At 42.3% G+C, this 20646-nt stretch overlaps 1 protein-coding gene across 2 annotated transcripts in view; it reads right to left on the bottom strand.

Moving 5' to 3' along the window:
- Nucleotides 1-20646, bottom strand: part of COL22A1 (collagen type XXII alpha 1 chain) — a 238177-nt gene that overhangs the window by 116855 nt on the left and 100676 nt on the right. For both annotated transcript variants that reach the window (XM_081951041.1, XM_081951042.1), the window contains 6 exons: nucleotides 19090-19143; nucleotides 13668-13721; nucleotides 6668-6712; nucleotides 5264-5317; nucleotides 3169-3222; nucleotides 1210-1245 (listed from right to left, as the gene is read on the bottom strand). In XM_081951041.1, the coding sequence (XP_081807167.1) occupies nucleotides 1210-1245; nucleotides 3169-3222; nucleotides 5264-5317; nucleotides 6668-6712; nucleotides 13668-13721; nucleotides 19090-19143 (297 nt within the window). The remainder of the gene's footprint in view (nucleotides 1-1209; nucleotides 1246-3168; nucleotides 3223-5263; nucleotides 5318-6667; nucleotides 6713-13667; nucleotides 13722-19089; nucleotides 19144-20646) is intronic.

The following is a 20646-nucleotide window of genomic DNA, read 5'->3' on the forward strand; positions in this document are numbered from 1 at the left end:
ATTTCACCACTGACTTATATATTATACATTGGAGTCAGTGATACGAAACTGAATCGGAAGCAAGTACCTTATTTGCTATGACACAACTCTGAGTCAGCTACACTATTTTATAAAACTACAGATTGGCCTATATGGGGAATATTCATAAGCGATGCAATCCATCTTAAAAGTTGGCGAGAGGTTAATTTATCAAATCTGTTTCAGTTACTTGACACCTACCCACCCCAAATGGTAGTGACTATGAAATATGAGACTATTTTATTTTGAATAGCTACATGAAATGATCCCTTCAGCCTGTGGCACTTTATACCTAATGAAATAACAATATCAAGAATGAGGTTTTAATATAATTTGTAGGACAACTTCAGAGCACACTGAAAAATGGCTAATGTGAAGAGTGAATGCATGGTAACAGCAGTCAGAGTAGTTCAAAATGTTATCCAATGTATGTTTTCAAAAGTGATGCATGTCACATGTACAATCTGATCCTCATTGCTACCATCAGTAATATATTAGGTTGTTTGATATTCATGCATGCAACATAACTGATTTCCCCGTCAGTTTGCAACCATTTCAGGATTGTAAACTTAATCATAATCGTGATTAATGATTCTTAAACATAAGGATCATGTGTCAGGAATTGGCTTTCACTTCATTATCCCCACATTAGATCAATCTCATCCTGGGCACCCTTTTTTTGAACTCTTACCATCTGGCAGACGGTACAGGACAATAAAAACAAGGACAAATAGGCTGAAAAACAGCTTCTATCCCAGGGCAGTAGCTATATTGAATTCTACTGTACAGTGCAATATTAATGCAATATCGGGTTTTCAATTCAATTGTATAGCATGAGAAGGTTTTATTTTTATACTTATAATGTACACTGAAGATGCCATTTAAGTTCATTGTATGAGGTGCAATGACAATAAAGTAAACTAAATACTAAAACTAAAAAAAGCTAAAACTAAATTATTAGCACAAGCTCTACTCAAGAATTCTTCCTCTTGATCCCCATATTGCAAAGCACAAAGACCAACTGGACACATTTCAATTTTTTAGCATTAATCCATGAACGTGAATATGACTTCCTTTTTATCAAAGGTAGGAGATATTCACAAGGGTTATAAATCCCCAATCTCACACCAATTCCAGAGAAGTCATTTGTCACCATCCCACACCGAAGCTGTGTATAAAGTAAACACTTACTGCTGAGCCTGGTTTACCAGGGGGACCGATATCACCCTAAAATTAGAAAAAAATCAGAGAGAAACAATTAGATGGATGACCTTTAAGAGGCTCCTACAGTCTGGTTAGCTGATTTATTTCTCAGCCTTGGTGACTATAAGAAGTGAGGACATCAACTGTCAGAAGTCCACAGCCACCATGACTCTGGGAGTGAAGTGGTCATCTCTTAAAGTTATCAATCTTGAGAAACACTCCTTTACATGCTGCCACAAAGAAGAGGGAGTTAAGCTATCCTCCAAAGCACCTGAGGGCAGGACAAGAAGCAATGGGTGGAAACTAATCAAGGAGAGAAGCAACTTAGAACTGAGGAGAAATTTCCTGACAGTTAGAACAATGAATCAGTGGAACAGAATTTGCCTCCAGAAGTTGTGAATGCCCCAACACTGGAAGTCTTTAAGAAGATGTTGGATAGCCATTTGTCTGAAGTGGTGTAGGGTTTCCTGCCTGAGCAGGGGGTTGGACTAGAAGACCTCCAAGGTCCCTTCCAACTCTGTTATTCTATATTCCACATAAAAAAAAATTGATTGGGGAAAAAAAGGGGTGAGCAACACCAGTCTTCCTAAACCTTCCTAGAATCCCAAAACAGTGACTTGTGTCTACATACACCCCACATATTTATCCCACCACAAGATTGGAGAACCCCTGCTAATTCAGTGGGGAATAAACAAAAAATGTAGAAAAAAAGAGAGGAAATTGTACATCAGTTACTTAATCCCTGTGGATGTCAGCTACTGTAATGTGGAAAAACTATGATCTGGCCACTAAAAATGTGATTATTGGCGGCATAATGAAAATGATTTAAATAATATTAACTGTCCGCCATCAAGAAACTCTTACTGACTAAGTAGATTTTGTTCCTGATGATAAATGAAAATGAATGAATAAACTGTATGAACAAATAAACGAATATATGTATGTTATAAATGCCTATAGACCAGGGGTGGGTTTAAAAAATATTTACTACCGGTTTGGTGGGCGTGGCTGGATGGGGAGGCATGTGTCTGAGTGGGCGTGACCACCTTGATGTCACTCACACACACTCAGTCACATGACCCCCTCACCAAGCCATGCCCACTGAAACGGTGGCGAAAAGTTTTGACCGGGGAGGGGGGGCTCCGGCCTCGCCAGAGCTAAGGGAGCGCCTGCAAACTACCCAGTAAGAAAAAAACATGTTTTTGTCCTCCTTGGCCCTCAGAAACACCATGTAGGCTTCAGCAGGGCTGGGGGAAGGCAAAAACTCCCCCATTTTTGTGAAAAATGGGTGGAAAACAGGCCGTTTTTTTCAAAAACTGAGGCATTTTTCCCCTTCCCCAAGCCTTGCTGAAGCCTGCAGAGTGCTTCTGAGGCTGGGGGAAGGGAAAAACGCCTCTGTTTTTACGAAAACAGACCATCTCTGGGACCTCGCTGGGACTGGCATGCGCACACCATTAAAAAAGGGAAAAAGTTATGGTTTTTCAATAAAGATTGTTCTGCACATGTGCAGTACAGAAAATAAATATGGTGGCGCCCAGGATAGAACTGGTACGGTCATGTGTCAGTCTGAGATTATCTATTCGGCTGAACCAGTCCAACCCAGTAGGAACCCACCTCTGCTATAAACAGATACATGGAGTAGTTGTATAGAGGTTACAAAATGGTGTAGAAGAGGTTCGAAGGGGCTGCAAACATAGGACCTGTTTAAAGCAGCAACATCTACAGTATTTTCAAGTCTAAAACCAGAACATTTTCAGGCATTCGCCTGAAAAAGATGCAGTTGTTTTAAAAGGTCATCTATTTATGGTAGCTGTATCTTTAATGCAATTTTTTAAAAAAGATGCATCTGCTTTCAAGCTTGCTGTCTCCTACATTCCAATTATTTTAAAAACAATTTTCAAAGCGTGAATACACATACACCAGTCCTTTACATAATCCTCATTTTACCTTCTCTCCTTGTAGTCCTACAGGTCCAGGCTGACCTGGACTTCCTTTGGGGCCCTGAAATAAAAATAACCAGATGTTGAAAGGTGTTCAAGATTTGTAATAAACTTTCAAATAAAGACAAGGATCAGAAGAGATAAACATTGCGCCTTCTTAAGAGGCCCAGAGTAAATTTATAGTAGAACTTAATGTAATATCCTCAAGGTTAATGGTCCAACTGACAAATCCAACAAAAGTAGACAACTTCAGGAACTGTAAAATCCCATAAGCAAACTTTATTGGATACATCATTTCGGCACTGATGAATGCAAAACCATCTCTAACTTTTCCCACTCAATCCCACATAGTTAAAGAACAGATGTCTCCCCCGCTCCCCATAGAATGCATCACATTAACCCAGGGGTGTCAAACTCACGGTCTGCAGGCCAGATGCACCACAAGCTGGCCATGTCCAACCCCGGTTTAGCAAAGGGGGAAAAAGGTGCAATACATTACATGATGACAACATGACATCGCATGTTTGACATCCCTGCATTAACCAATTATGAATCATTCTTTTGTTTTGAGAACAGTCCACGGCTTGGGCGACACCTGAAGAAGTGTCCTTGATGGTTACTTGGTTCTCATGATTGAAGTCTGGAACTTCCACATTTCACCTCATCCCCCCTTCCCCCTGTTCTTTGGCAAGTTGAAGAGCCATAGTATTTACATGAAGCATAAGCTATTTCGATCTTGACACACAGACACTATCCCAGTTTCAAATCAAAGCTATGTTGCACTGTAAAATTACCTCTAACCTTTAAAAAATGATTGTTGTTTCCTATGAAAAATGATGTACAATTGTCTGCTTCAAAGGTGAGTAATAATATGTGGGGGAAAGTTTTGGTGGAACAAGTTTGTCTTAACAGCAGTTTTTAGATGAGAGATTTTTGTTCTTTTAATTTGTTTTTGGAACGTAGAGGCAAATAAATCAAAACTATACAACTCACCTTTGAAACCCTATTGTACTGAGACTAGTAATTCATCAAGCTTAGATGGGTAAACATACTTGACTTTCCACCCATCTAACAATGTAAGAACTGTGTTGATCCAACTAATCAATCATTTTGTATTCCTTCGTGGCCAACTGGTTCTTTCAGTAAACTCCCAAGCATGAAACATTAATGCCAGAAAAATAAAGCTATAAGAATACAAAGAAGTAGTTATGGGTAAATCATCCTGGTAAAAGGATATCCATGACTGCACTTATGACTGCAGGACTGTAACTTTGTTGCTTGTATCCTCACGGTTTATATTGATATTGATTGTTTCCTGATTGCTTATTTGTACCCTATGAATACCATTAAGTGTTGCACCTTACAATTCTTGATGAATGTATCTTGTCCTTTTATGCACACTGAGAACATATGCACCAAAGACAAATTCCTTGTGTGTCCAATCACACTTGGCTAATAAAGAATTCTACTCTACTCTACTCTACTCTACTCTACTCTACTCTACTCTACTCTACTCTACTCTACCCTACCCTATCCTACTCAACTCTTTCCTATCCTATCCTATCCTATCCTATCCTATCCTATCCTATCCTATCCTATCCTATCCTATCCTATCCTATCCTATCCTGGAGACTAAAACATATGAAGAACGGTTGCAGGAACTGGGTATGTTTAGTTTAAGAGAAAGAAGGACTAGGGGAGACATGATAGCAGTGTTCCAATATCTCAGGGATTGCACAAAAAAGATGGAGTCAAGCTATTCTCCAAGGCACCTGAGGGTAGAACAAGAAGCAATGGGTGGAAACTAATCAAGGAGAGAAGCAACTTAGAACTGAGGAGAAATTTCCTGACAGTTAGAACAATTAATCAGTGGAACAGCTTGCCTCCAGAAGTTGTGAATGCCCCAACACTGGAAGTCTTTAAGAAGATGTTGGATAGCCATTTGTCTGAAACGGTATAGAGTTTCCTGCGTAGGCAGGCGGTTGGACTAGAAGACCTCCAAGATCCCTTCCAACTCTACTATTGTATTGTATTGTATTGTATTGTATTGTATCCTATCCTATCCTATCCTATCCTATCTTATCCTATTTTATTCAACATACCTGTTTTCCATCCAAGCCAGACTTCCCAGGAAAACCGTCAAGGCCACGTTCTCCCTGAACAAACAAACATAAAAGCTCTGTTGGAGATCTCATTCCATAAAGTCGTTTTGGAAAAGCTGCATTATCATGAACACATTTGCCTAGGTTTAAATATGGAAGTGGATTGACTTGAACTGCTAGTGTTTTAAAAATCCTTTCTTGTTTGATTTTCTTTCATAGATTCTGAACTCCAACCTGCACCGTATTGTGTTCCTGGTTTTGCCTGTTTTCTTCTCTTTTGGCCAGCATGACACCCAATTACCAGCCCAACTCTGGACAATATTGCATATCTCCAGACTATTCCCCATATAGTGCTTCTAAAATTAAACCCAGAAATTCCTCTGCTTGTTTGCTTCAGTGCTGAAGAGGGGTGCGGTGGCCTAGAGGTGGAGCTCTCGCCTCACAATCAGGAGGCTGTGAGTTCGAACCTAGGTAGAGGCAGATATTTCTCTCTCTGGGCACACTGAGAATATATGTGCTGAACAAAGCTCCACATTGGCAACAAGAAGGGCATCCGGCCATTAAAACACTCTGCTAGCTCCATTCAGTTGCCCAGACTCCACCCCGCAAGGAACTACGCGGTCATTAAAAAGATGATGGTGTTTGCTTTAGTGCTAAGATTGAGAACATCTGAAAGGCAGTGAATTAATTATTCAATCAATTTGATACATTCCAATAATGAAGTGATATCTTTATGCAGCCAATGTTTGGTCAATGACAAGGGCGAAGATTCCTGGTCGCATTACATGTATGTAGCCTGCATATAATATATTATATCTAATATGAGTTACCGTATTTTTCAGAGTATAAGATGCACCGGAGTATAAGACCCACCAAGATTTTGAAGAGGCAAAATTTTTTTAAAAGTTTTTGCACTCTGCAGACCTCCCCAAAACGGTTCGTTTTTCGCACAACGGGCCCATTTTTTTTTTCCAAAAAAGGGCATGCATACCCTTTGGGAGGCTAATAGAGTGCTCTTGGGGGCACCAGAGGGGGTGTAAAATTGAGCAAAAACCACCCTGTTTTTCTCTCATTTCTGCCCTCACCAGCCTCCAGGAGTACTCTGAAATCCTCCTAAAGGTTATGCACGGCCATTTTGGTGAAGGGGGTAGGTTTCAGGAGGCAAAAAAAAAATGCTGTATTCAGTGTATAAGACACATCCAAATTTTCAGCCTCTTTTTGAGGGAAAAAGGTACATCTTATACTCCGAAAAATGCGGTATAAAATGATCTAACTCAGTTACACTTCCAGATAAATGTATTGCACGAAGTATAACATGTTTAACATGGAATGTCCTTCATGAGCCAATTCTATTCCAAACTTGCACTCATATTTACGTCATATTATTTGACAAATTATTTGTACCTTGTCACCACGAGGTCCTTTTTCTCCTCTTTCCCCTTGCAAACCCTAAAAAAAAGAAAAAGAAAGTAGGATATTACAGAAATCATATTGACACCAATACCTTTGAGGATAACCAGATGAGCTAGGAATATTCACAAAGTGGCTTAATAAATATTGAGTACTGTTGAAGAAGGAAGATATCTTAGACTCTATTATTGTTGAAATGTATTTGAACTTGGTTGTCTTCTTGCAGATGTTTCAAAACCAAACTACCGTATTTTTTTGAGTATAAGACACAGTTTTTTCCCTCAAAAAAGAGGGTGAAAATCTGGGTGCAGATTTATACACTGAATCCAGCATTTTTGGGTTCCTGAAACCTCCCCCCCTTTTGCAAAAATGGCTGTGCATAGCCTTTACGAGGCTTCCAGAGGGCTCCTGGGGGCTGAGGAGGGCAAAAATGAGTGAAAAATGGGCTGTTTTTTCATTGCCTCCTAAAGGCTAGGCATGCCCTTTTTTGACAAAAAATTGGCCCATTTTCAAAAAAAAGCAGGCTATTTTTTGCTCATTTAAACCCCCCCCCAGCCCCCAGGAGCACTCTATAAGCCTTCTAGAGGCTATTCATGCCCTTTTGTTGACAAAAAACAGGGCCGTTTTTGCAAAAAACAGGCCATTTGGGGGAGGTCTGCAGAGTGCAAAAACTCTTCAAAATCTCGGTGTGTCTTATACGCCTGTGTGTCTTGTACTCCAAAAAATATGGTAAGTAACATCATCAGTGCTAGCAGTATGGTAAACTGAAAAAAGTTCAGAGAGCAGCAAGGACCCCACATAGAATAAAACTATACAGTACGTTTTAAAATGTCTATGCTAATTGGTCTTGGAGCATTGATCAACAAACTCAACATTTCGTCTTTAACCTATTTTTTAAAAATAAAAGAAATAAACTGTTTTACAACCAGATAAAGGAAGCTAATGAAAACTGAGTGACCTTCTTCAACGAAAAAACATTATCTCATCGGATGAACAGTGACATTATTGAACAAGCAAAAGCTTGTTTTATTCCTGGAAGAAAAAAAAAAACATTATAAAGGAAAAATATCTATAATCAGGGGTGGGATTCAACCAGTGTAACAACCGGCCCGCGCACTTCATTTCAAAACAGGTCTAAAACTTACCTTCTATTGTAGCCCCAGTGAGTAAAACAGCTGAGGCATGGAAATCCGCTCTGCCATGCCTATCAGCTGGGCTTCAAGCAAAGGAAATATAGGACAGACTAGCTCAACGGCGGGTGGGCGGGGCCAACTGATTGCTGGAACTACCAATTTGTGTGAACCAGTCCAAACTGGCTGAATCCCACCCTAAGCCATGTGGTGAGTATTCTGACCCAAGCTTCCTTAAAAAGCAAGAAGTGGAGTATTGGTCCTGGCAAAAACTCCTTTTATTTACATGACTGTGAATTCCTTTCATTCACAGTCAGCAAGGCTTAGCAAACAGTCCTTCAGAGGAACATTCATCAACACGAACCTTATCTCGCTTGGAGAGCTGCCAAATAACTAGTTTCCAAACACAGGGCAAGGCAAAACTTGGCACAGAGTCTCTTATAGACACAAACAGAGTTTTCCACTCTTGAAAAGACCGAATAAATGAATTGTTTCCTGCAAAAGCCCACTCCCACTTTGCTCCTCTTTTGTTTTCTATGGGAGGGGCAAATCACCTCCAAGGTGTGGCTTTACTCTTAAGTCGACCCTGCTTTCTTAGTTGTTCTTGTCTTTTTGGCAGCTCTGCGCATGCACACACAGGGAACAGGCTCCAGCTGTTCCTCTGCCTCACTGCTGTCTAACTCCCTCTCTGCCTCCGACGCAGAGCCCTTGCCTGAGTTTTCCTCAACCCCGAGGACTGGCCCATGTTCCTCCCCAACCTCCTCACTGTCCGACTCTGCTGCCAGCGTTGCTGGCTGCCAGTGGGCCACAAGAGTGAGAACCCATAGAATCAGAATGATATTATCAATCTATATGAGCATTGTTGAGGTAAATATATGCACACTTGCTATGGATAATTTATACCAAATTGACCATCTCCATGAACAATTGTGTACAGCAGCTCGCCAGATGGATAAATCTATCTGCATAAATTCCTTAGAGTCAAAGTTACTGCAAAGAACAGTCTAAATTATTCCTCAATGTTTTGTAAAAATGAATATCAAGTAAATGGGATATAGTTACAACCTACAAAAGACAAGCCGGGACCAAAAAGGCTAATTATTATGAAGTTGTTTTATTCCTAGAAAAAAAAAAAACATTGTTTCATTGGGGATCTGAACAATTAAGCTACAGCAAACTAAAGATTAAAAAAAAGAAAACATTTATTTCTCATTAAACAAAAAAAAAACACTGTTACACAATGTGTCTAGAATATGATGAACGAATGGAGGAAGAGAGGGCAGACCTACAAGGAATACTTACATCTGGCCTATGTAATTACTGATCCTTTTCTATTTTGCCCATTTGGGTTATGGAAAGACTTAAGCTAGTTCAGATATCTGGAAATTTAATGCAGATTTAAAACTTTTAAAAATAGTAAAAGAAGCTCATTTGTCTACTGTCCATAACACTGGACGTTTTTAAGAAGATGTTGGACAACTATTTGTCTGAAGTGGTGTAGGATTCCCTGCCCAAGCAGGGGGTTGGACTAGAAGACCTTCAATGTCCCTCCCAACTCTGTTATTCTATTCTATCTAAAGCCTCACTGGCAAACTTCACATGCAGTAGTTTCACCTGGGTGCTCTCTAGCCTCACACTAATTGAATTTTGGTTTGCACTGAATGTGACTTCTTATCAATTTCTAAATTGCACAAATTCAAACATAATAGAGCTGGAAAAAAACAGAAGAAAAGCAAAGTGGATTGTTGAAAAACTTCCTAAGGCATCTTAAAAGAGTCACGAGTATGAAAAGGTGCTTTAACTTAGAAAAATGGGGAGATACCATTGGGTTAGGCTTATGCTTAGGTTTAGGGTTAGGGTTAGGCTTTGGGCTAGGGTTAGGCTTTGGGTTAGGCTTAGGCTTTGGGTTAGGTTTAGGCTTAGGCTTTGGGATAGGGTTAGGCTTTGGGTTAGGCTTAGGGTTAGGCTTTGGGTTATGGTTAGGGTTAGGATTAGGGTTAGGCTTTGGGTTAGGGTTAGGGTTAGGCTTTGAGTTTGGATTAGGGTTAGGGTTAGGGTTAGGTTTAGGATTAGGCTTGGGCTTTGGGTTAGGATTAGGGTTAGGTTTAGGCTTAGGCTTAGGCTTTGGGTTAGGCTTAGGTTTAGGCTTATGCTTAGGTTTAGGGTTAGGGTTAGGGTTAGGCTTTGGGTTAGGCCTAGGGTTAGGTTTAGGGTTAGGGTTAGGGTTAGGGTTAGGGTTAGGGTTAGAGTTAGGGTTAGGCTTTGGGTTAGGGTTAGGGTTAGGGTTAGGCTTTGGGTTAGGGTTTGGGTTTGGATTAGGGTTAGGGTTAGGGTTAGGGTTAGGCTTTGGCTTTGGGTTAGGGTTAGGCTTTGGGTTAGGGTTTGGGTTTGGATTAGGGTTAGGGTTAGGGTTAGGCTTTGGCTTTGGGTTAGGGTTAGGGTTAGGCTTTGGGTTAGGGTTAGGGTTAGGCTTTGGGTTAGGGTTTGGGTTTGGATTAGGGTTAGGGTTAGGGTTAGGCTTTGGCTTTGGGTTAGGGTTTGGGTTTGGATTAGGGTTAGGGTTAGGGTTAGGGTTAGGCTTTGGGTTAGGGTTAGGCTTTGGGTTAGGCTTTGGGTTAGGGTTAGGGTTAGGGTTAGGGTTAGGGTTAGAGTTAGGGTTAGGCTTTGGGTTAGGGTTAGGGTTAGGGTTAGGCTTTGGGTTAGGGTTTGGGTTTGGATTAGGGTTAGGGTTAGGGTTAGGCTTTGGCTTTGGGTTAGGGTTTGGCTTTGGGTTAGGCTTTGGGTTAGGGTTAGGGTTAGGGTTAGAGTTAGGGTTAGGCTTTTGGTTAGGGTTAGGGTTAGGGTTAGGCTTTGGGTTAGGCTTTGGGTTAGGCTTTGGGTTAGGCTTTGGGTTAGGCTTTGGGTTAGGCTTTGGGTTAGGCTTTGGGTTAGGGTTAGGCTTTGGGTTAGGCTTTGGATTAGGGTTAGGGTTAGGGTTAGGGTTAGGCTTTGGCTTTGGGTTAGGGTTAGGGTTAGGCTTTGGGTTAGGATTAGGGTTAGGGTTAGGGTTAGGGTTAGGCTTTGGGTTAGGTTTAAGTTTAGGCTTTGGATTAGGGTTAGGGTTAGGGTTAGGGTTAGGATTAGGGTTAGGGTTTGGGTTAGGGTTAGGGTTAGGCTTTGGGTTAGGGTTTGGGTTTGGATTAGGGTTAGGGTTAGGGTTAGGCTTTGGCTTTGGGTTAGGGTTAGGCTTTGGGTTAGGCTTTGGGTTAGGGTTAGGGTTAGGGTTAGGCTTTGGCTTTGGGTTAGGGTTAGGGTTAGGCTTTGGGTTAGGATTAGGGTTAGGGTTAGGGTTAGGGTTAGGGTTAGGCTTTGGGTTAGGGTTAAGTTTAGGCTTTGGATTAGGGTTAGGCTTAGGCTTAGGGTTAGGTTTAGGGTTAGGGTTAGGGTTAGGGTTAGGGTTAGGGTTAGGGTTAGGGTTAGGGTTAGGGTTAGGGTTAGGGTTAGGGTTAGGGTTAGGGTTAGGGTTAGGGTTAGGGTTAGGGTTAGGGTTAGGGTTAGGGTTAGGGTTAGGGTTAGGGTTAGGGTTAGGGTTAGGGTTAGGGTTAGGGTTAGGGTTAGGGTTAGGGTTAGGGTTAGGGTTAGGGTTAGGGTTAGGGTTAGGGTTAGGGTTTGGGTTAGGGTTAGGGTTTGCGTTAGGATTAGGGTTAGGGTTAGGTTTAGGGTTAGGCTTTGGCTTTGGGTTAGGATTAGGGTTTGGGTTAGGGTTTGGGTTAGGGTTAGGGTTAGGGTTAGGGTTGGGCTTTGGGTTAGGGTTAGGGTTAGGTTTAGGCTTAGGCTTAGGCTTTGGGTTAGGCTTAGGTTTAGGCTTATGCTTAGGTTTAGGGTTAGGGTTAGGCTTTGGGTTAGGCTTAGGGTTAGGTTTAGGGTTAGGCTTTGGGTTAGGGTAGGGTTAGGGTAGGGTTAGGGTTAGGGTTAGGCTTTGGGTTAGGGTTAGGGTTAGGGTTAGAGTTAGGGTTAGGCTTTGGGTTAGGGTTAGGGTTAGGGTTAGGCTTTGGGTTAGGGTTTGGGTTTGGATTAGGGTTAGGGTTAGGGTTAGGCTTTGGCTTTGGGTTAGGGTTTGGCTTTGGGTTAGGCTTTGGGTTAGGGTTAGGGTTAGGGTTAGAGTTAGGGTTAGGCTTTGGGTTAGGGTTAGGGTTAGGGTTAGGCTTTGGGTTAGGCTTTGGGTTAGGCTTTGGGTTAGGCTTTGGGTTAGGCTTTGGGTTAGGGTTAGGCTTTGGGTTAGGGTTTGGGTTAGGGTTAGGGTTAGGGTTAGGCTTTGGCTTTGGGTTAGGGTTAGGGTTAGGCTTTGGGTTAGGATTAGGGTTAGGGTTCGGGTTAGGGTTAGGCTTTGGGTTAGGTTTAAGTTTAGGCTTTGGATTAGGGTTAGGGTTAGGGTTAGGATTAGGGTTAGGGTTAGGGTTAGGGTTTGGGTTAGGGTTAGGGTTAGGATTAGGGTTTGGGTTAGGGTTTGGGTTTTGATTAGGGTTAGGGTTAGGGTTAGGGTTAGGGTTAGGGTTAGGGTTAGGGTTAGGGTTAGGGTTTGGGTTAGGGTTTGGGTTTTGATTAGGGTTAGGGTTAGGCTTTGGCTTTGGGTTAGGGTTAGGCTTTGGGTTAGGCTTTGGGTTAGGGTTAGGGTTAGGCTTTGGCTTTGGGTTAGGGTTAGGGTTAGGCTTTGGGTTAGGATTAGGGTTAGGGTTAGGGTTAGGCTTTGGGTTAGGGTTAAGTTTAGGCTTTGGATTAGGGTTAGGGTTAGGGTTAGGGTTAGGGTTTGGGTTAGGGTTAGGGTTAGGGTTAGGGTTAGGGTTTGGGTTAGGGTTAGGGTTTGGGTTTGGATTAGGGTTAGGGTTAGGTTTAGGGTTAGGCTTTGGCTTTGGGTTAGGGTTAGGGTTTGGGTTAGGGTTTGGGTTAGGGTTAGGGTTAGGGTTGGGCTTTGGGTTAGGGTTAGGGTTAGGGTTAGGCTTTGGGTTTGGGTTAGGGTTAGGGTTAGGGTTAGGCTTTGGGTTAGGGTTAGGGTTAGGCTTTGGGTTAGGCTTAGGGTTAGGGTTAGGGTAATGCAAGACTGGAAGATGTGGAAAAACCTGGCCCATAGAATTGCCTAGAGTAGGACATGAATGAATAGATACCATGCTAATTATCCTATAGAGAAGCCTACACAGATTCATTCTATAGGCTTATCTATATGTTACGTGAAGATTGCAAAATTGTTTGGTTCAAACACAGATTCCTAAGGAATTATTATGTCCATCGTTGACCTTCTCAGACGCATGACTCATAGTGTGAAATTAAATGGACTTCTGAGTAAATCCGTTCAGCCTTTCTTTGATTCCAAATTTCATGGGATATTATTAAAGGAGCTTCTTCTCCAGCCTTCTTCTTCTTCCCCATGGTTGGTTTATCAGAAATGAAACCTTGGGAATTGAATCAGAAGGGCTGCATAGCTCTATCTTTGACCTTATTGGCTGGAATTGTTCTGCCTTCCTTAACTTGATAACCTAATCAAATATTTATGTATAAGTAGCCGATAACCCGGTGTTATCAAGGTATTTATTTATAGGGGGAAAATGTCCTGACCAAATGTAATTTCTAATGTTGGATTTTCCCCCTTACCAGAGGAAGCCGCCTTGTGGAGTACTGTGGCAACTCCACTGTGCTGCACAATAGATGTCATTTTACAGCAGTACAATAGAAGCCATTTTAAGGGACAACAAGCTGTATCTTAACAGAACATATGTCACAAGGTGTTTTAAGGGTGTCTTACACCCACAGTATCAGACAACTGAATTTTAACAATTATACTGCATTCATTTAGAATATTGAATGATTGATGACAACAAATCCTAACTTACAGGTGCTCCAACATAACCTTGATGTCCTGGGGGACCCGGACGTCCTTCTTCTCCCTGAGCAAAAATGAAATTAAAACAAAATCTGAGAAGATAATTAAAATTTATGGCAGACTATTTACATGAACAAACGTAAATCCTTTTTAATAGGTTAATTTGACAGTATTGTAAACATCTTGTTAGCCTTCCTAAAAAGCAAATTGTGTTAAAACCAGTTGGCTAATCACCAGTAAATTTTTGTGCTTGCAATGAAGCAATTCTGAGCAAATTGATAATCAAAATAATCAAATATTTATGTATAAGTAGCAGATAACCCGGTGTTGTCCAGGTATTTATTTATAGGGGGAAAATATCCTGACCAAATGTAATTTCTAATGTTGGATTTTCCCCTTTACCAGAGGAAGCCCCCTCGTGGAGTACTGTGGCAACTCCACTGCGCTGCACAGTAGAAGCCATTTTACAGCAGTACAATAGAAGCCATTTTAAGGCACAACAAGCTGTATCTTAACAGAACATGATATGATATTTTCCTTATGTTGCACCAGATGATGATCAGCTACTTATTCCGTCACTGGATGAAGTCATCACTTCCCATCATATGCATGTCACACAATGTTCTTATGGATTAACTGGATTAAGTCGACAACAAATTTAGCAGTGGCTGAATGTGTTTGGCTCAACTAAAAGAAATCATTTAGCTGATCTTCTCTGAAGTGAGAAGTTTCAGATAATCTAAGAACTAAGGCCTAATTGGGAAATAAAAAGGCATGTGTTTATATATGTATGTACTGTATGTATATATTCATCCATTCATCCATCCATTCAAATTTATTAGCTGCCCAAATCCAGAGATACATCCAGAGGGATGTCTCAGAAAGATATTGTCAGCCCTGGAGCCATTTTCCCCTGGCATCTTCAGGGCTGCCACAGCGAAGATGAGTCAAGCTGCGGGAACCGGATGGGGGCAGGTAGAGATAATTGGGGGATTTTAGTCAAAATAAAACTTTCCTCTGGGAACCAAGGACTTTCCCACCAGTTATAAGGAGGTGGGATCTGAGACCAAGTGACCCTTGGACTGTGACCTGATTGGACCATGCAATCCATGCAGGGGAAAGAAAATCTTACTTTTAACTAGGGGGAAACCGGAGGGGGGGGGGTTACGTTTGGATTTCCCCAGATGTGCCAATATGACATGCCTAATAAATGTATGCTTTGAGGAAAAAAGCCTGCCTTGGAGTTTTGATTCCGTTAGGTCAGAGGTGGATTCCTACCGGTTCGAACCGGTTCGGTGGAATAGATAGTAACTCGGCGGCCTGGGTCACTGGAACTGATAGTGACTCAGGCCTGCCAGGCCCCCGAACTGGTTATCCTATGGCGGCGCCAAATTGATTTTCGTTTCTGCACATACGCAGAACAATTTTCATTGCAGAAATGTATTTTTTTCCTTCTTTAAATCTTTTGCGCATGCACAGACAATTTTAGATGGAAATGTGGAAAAATGCGTGCGCACAATTTTTTTTTGCCTGTCAAACCAGCTGTAATGCCAGCAGCAACCCCCCCCCCTACATTGGGTGTGTTACTTGGAACCCTGACAGATATCCTGGAAGAAAATAATTGTAACCTTTGACAATAGCAACATCCATCACATGATATATCCATCCATTCACTAGGATTTCAGTCTTATACATATAGACCAGGAACGATGGTTTCTGTGGTCATTTACGTGGAATGAATGAATGTGTAAGATATAAACTTAGTGAATCCAAAAAGTTAAGATATGCAGGATGGAAAGGGTGGCATGGAAAATTGTTCACATATCAGATTCCCAAATTTTTATATTGCTCATTTGTGTTATATTTTTCACTAAGAATGTCCAAATGCCCTTTTAAAGGCAATTAGTTGCCCTTTAAATAGTCCCATGGACCGCAACGTGATCCAACCAGTCAGTTTTAGAGGAGATCAATCCTTACTGCTCGTTAGAAGGCCAGATCCTCAAGAGGAAACTCAAATACTTTGGCCACCTAATGAGAAGGAAGGACTCACTGGAGAAGAGCCTAATGCTGGGAACGATCGAGGGCAAAAGAAGAAAGGGATGAGATGGCTGGATGGAGTAACCGAAGCAGTAGGCGTGAGCTTAAATGGAGGATGGTAGAGGACAGGAAGGCCTGGAGGAATGTTGTCCATGGGGTCGCGATGTGTCAGTCATGACTTTGCAACTAACAACAACAAAGTATTGTTGTTCCATGTCTTGCATTTTCCATGAGAACAAACTGAAAATGTGGCTTGGTCTGGAGATTATGATAAGTGGTCTACAACTCCCGGAGTCAAACCTTGATAAGAAACAGGACAGAGTTTGTGTTGACTTATTTAGGTTACAAAAACATTGACGCAAATGGTATACTTTGCTGAAACTGTAAAAAATACTCCAGAAACTTAAATACAACTTAAATACAAAGGAGATTACAAATCAAAATTAGTCTCGCTATTAATCTTCGATGACTCAAATACATTTTTCAGCCAGACAAGCTATTACTGTATTTTAGAAATCAAGCACAGCATTCTCAGTAGAGTCAAATATTGGCACATTAATAAATGAGCCATCACGTTAGTATAAAAGCTGACTAAGGAAGTAAGGGAATAAGGGGAAAATACACTGACAACTTTGTATTGCAGTAGTACTACTTTATTAGAGTTGTTGTTGTTGTTAGTTGCTAAGTCATGGACAACTCATCACAACCCCATGGACAACATTCCTCCAGGCCTTCCTGTCCTCTACCATCCTCTGGAGTCCATTTAAACTCATGCCTAGTGCTTCGGTGACTCCATCCAGCCACCTCATTCTCTGTCGTCCCCTTCTTCTTCTTTTGCCCTTAGTCTTTCCCAGCATTTGGCTCTTCTTCGGTGAGTCCTTCCTTCTCATTAGGTGGCCAAAGTATTTGAGTATCCTTTTCAGGATCTGGCTGTCTAAAGAATAGTCAGGGTTGATCTCCTCTAGGACTCCTCTACTGGCATCCTGGGAGGACACACGAGGCTGGCTCCAGGAGTTAGTCAACGCTTCTTTGAGAGAGGGGCTCTTGCCGACCGTCCTGAAAGAGGCGGTGGTGAGGCCCCTACTCAAGAAGCCTTCCCTGGACCCAGCTATGTTAGCCAACTACCGTCCTGTCTCCAACCTTTGCTTCCTGGCGAAGGTTGTAGAGAGTGTGGTGGCACAACAGTTCCCACGCCACTTGGAGGAAATTGATTATCTGGACCCACGCCAGTCCGGTTTCTGGCCCGGCCATAGCACGGAGACGGCTTTGGTCGCATTGGTAGATGATCTCTGGAGGGCCAGAGATGGGGGTTGCTCCTCCATCTTGGTCCTATTAGACCTCTCGGCGGCTTTTGATACCATCAACCATGGTATCCTATTGCATCGACTGGAGGGGCTGGGGGTGAGGGGCACCGTTCTGCGGTGGTTCTCCTCCTATCTCTCTGGCCGAGCGCAATTTGTGTTGGCAGGTGGGCAGAGGTCGACCTTGAGGCTGCTCACTTGTGGGGTGCCGCAGGGGTCGGTCCTCTCGCCTCTCCTGTTCAACACATACATGAAGCCACTGGGCGAGATCATTCGTGGGTTCGGGGTAGATTACCATCTGTACGCGGATGACACCCAGCTGTACATCTCTACCGTCGAAGTGATGTCCCGGTGTCTGGAAGCCGTACGGATCTGGATGGGAAGTAACAGACTCAAGCTCAACCCGTCCAAGACTGAGTGGCTGTGGCTACCGGCACCCCGGTTCAACCAGTTGACTCCATCACTGGCCATTGGGGGCAAACATCTGCCCCCCGTGGATCGGGTACGCAATCTGGGCATCCTCCTAGATGCCTGGCTGTCAATGGATGACCATGTGACAGCCGTGGCAAGGGGGGCGTTTCACCAGGTTCGCCTGGTGCACCAAGTGCGTCCCCTATTGGACCGGACCACCCTCCGCACAGTCACCCATGCGCTTGTGACATCCCAGCTGGACTACTGTAACGCTCTCTACATGGGGCTCCCCTTGAGATGCACCCGAAGGCTGCAGTTGGTTCAGAATGCGGCCGCGCGGGCAGTTTCGGGAGTCGCTAGGTACTCCCACGTAACACCTCTCCTGCGCGGGCTGCACTGGCTACCTGTGGCTTTTCAGGTGCGTTTCAAGGTGTTGATTATCATCTTTAAAGCGCTCCATGGCACAGGACCTAGGTATCTGCGGGATCGTATCCTGCCCCATACATCCATTCGGCCGATCCGCTCACACAGAGAGGGACTTCTCCGGGCGCCATCCACTAGGCTGTGCCAGCGGGTTACGCCCAGGGGAAGGGCCTTCTCTGTGATGGGCCCGACCCTCTGGAATGACCTTCCCCATGATATCAGAACAACTACAGACCTCCGCTCCTTCCGTAAGAAGCTTAAAACCCACCTGTTCAATTTAGCCGGCCTGGCCTAATTCCAGCTTACCCACCTCAAGTCTGCATTTTTAAATTCTATGGGTTGGTTTTAGGCCGAGTTTTAATTTTTATCAATTTGTACAGGGTTTAGGTTTAATTTGATTTTAAGGGTATTTATTATGTATATGGTTTTTTAATGTGGTACCTATACACCACCCCGAGTCCCTTCGGGGAGAGGGGGCGATCTAGAAATCAAATAAAATTGAAAATTGAAATTGACTGACTAGTTGGATCACCTTGCCGTCCAAGGGACTCACAGGAGTCTTCTCCAGCACCATATTTGAAAGGCCTCCATTCTTTGGCTCTCAGCCTTCCTTATGGCCCAAACTTCACAGCCATCCATTGCAACTGGGAAAACCACAGCCTTGACTATACACACTTTTGTTGACAGGGCGATGTCTCTGCTTTTTATTATGCTGTCTAGATTTGTTATAGCTTTCTTCTCCAGTAGCAAGCATCTTTTAATTTCTTGGCTGTAGTCCCAGTCTGCAGTGATCTTGGAGTTCAGGAAAATAGAATCTATCACTACCTCCATTTCTTCCCCATGTATTTGCCAGGAACTGAGAGGGATGGATGCTATGTTCTTAGTTTTCTTAATGTTGAGTATCAAGCCAACATTTGCACTCTCCTTCACTTTATTAGAGTGAAAATAAATAAATATTACCTTGCAGCTATTTGGAAAAATAATAGTAGTTAATGGGGAAAAGGGACATCAAAAGGCCGCTATACCTGTACTTTACATTCAATATATGATAAAAGATACTACATTTTCCAGGGAATTTGATTTTAGACAAACTGTTATGTAAGGAATTAGCAGTCTCTCATGGCCAAGAATTGGGTGTATCTGAAACCTCTGACACATTTAAGCTGAAAACCACCTTCAATATTATATCCTAAACAGCTAAATCTTTCCTGAAGATCCTGTGGATCTCATTCTTGACATTGTTTAAATATATTCATATACCTTTGGGCCAGGCGGGCCAGGAAGTCCAGTTGCTCCAGTAAGACCAGGTTCTCCCTAAAAGAGAAGGCAAAATAATATTCATTGCAAAGACTTGCTGCGGGGACCTTAGGAACCAGGATATACAGAAAACTCATAAACTGGTTGGTCTATGAAACCAAAAGATGCTTCTTGTGAGAGAAATGGAAATTGTTCATATATTACTCTAAGATTTCTGGAAGAGAGCACTTCACCAGTTTTGTCTATGGTGATTCTTGGTCATCCTGGTTGTCCCAAAGGTGCTTTGGAGAAGGTGTCTTCAAAAGCATCTTCTCAACTGACAAGGAGGAGAGCCTGTGGCTTAGTGGCTAAGACTCCTGCCTAAGATATAATACAGCCCAGGTTCAAATCCCAGTAAGAGTATGGATAGCTGATGAGAGCTAATTAGCTCGAAATAGATCTATACTAGTCTCCCTTTATTTATTTATCAGTACAAATACAACACAAATATAAAAAGGCAACATTAAAAATAAAAATATGGTTTTCTGCCTGCATGGTCTTCTGTGATGAGCCGAAGGACAGAAAGAGGGAGTAGTGACCTTCCTCCCATATTTAGGCATACCAGGGGTTGTAACATAAATACATACCTATTTCCCTGGCTCAACTGATAAGGAGGAGAGCCTGTGGCTTAGTGGCTAAGACTCCTGCCTAAGATATAATACAGCTCAGGTTCAAATCCCAGTAAGGGTATGGCTAGCTGATGAGAGCTAATTAGCTCGAAATAGATCTATACTAGTCTCCCTTTATTTATTTATCAGTACAAATTCAACATATATATATATATATATATATATATATATATATATATATATATATATATATATATATATATATATATGTGTGTGTGTGTGTGTGTGTGTGTGTGTGTGTGTGTGTGTGTGTGTGTGTGTGTGTGTGTGTGTTGTATTTGTACTGATAAATAAATAAAGGGAGACTGATAAATAAATAAAGGGAGACAAACAAGGATGAACATTTTTAAAGATCTTCTGTCTGTTCAGTTCTGCTATGCAAACTTATAAAGTTATGGTTGAACCAAAGCGTCAATGGTAAAATATAATTTCAAGGTATGCAGTTTAAAAATAAATCCTTCTTAATATCTTTTATTATAAATTTGTTAGTTTTCCTGCCTCCCAAGGTTGTTCTCACATACCATTACATCAGGTCACATCTTGGAATATGGTAGTCTACAACCCAGGAAAAGAGGATTCACGGACTTCATTACTCCAAATATTTTTGGTACCTTCGTGGTTAAAAGCCGTGGTGGCACAGTGGTTAGCATACAGTATTGCAGGCTATTTCTGCCGACTGCCAGCAGTTCGATTCTGACTGGCTCAAGGTTGACTCAATCTTCCATTTTTCTGAGGTGGCTAAAATGAGGACCCAGATTGTTGGGGAAATATGATGACTCTGTAAATTGCTTAGAGAGGGCTGTAAAGCACGATGAAGTAGTATACAAGACCATTGTTAAGATGCTGAGCTTGTCAGCTGGAAGGTTGGCAATTTGAGATCCGAGCATCATGC

The sequence above is a fragment of the Natrix helvetica genome (genome assembly GCF_964273705.1).
Source record: "Natrix helvetica genome assembly, chromosome: 4".
Taxonomy (NCBI): domain Eukaryota; kingdom Metazoa; phylum Chordata; class Lepidosauria; order Squamata; family Natricidae; genus Natrix; species Natrix helvetica.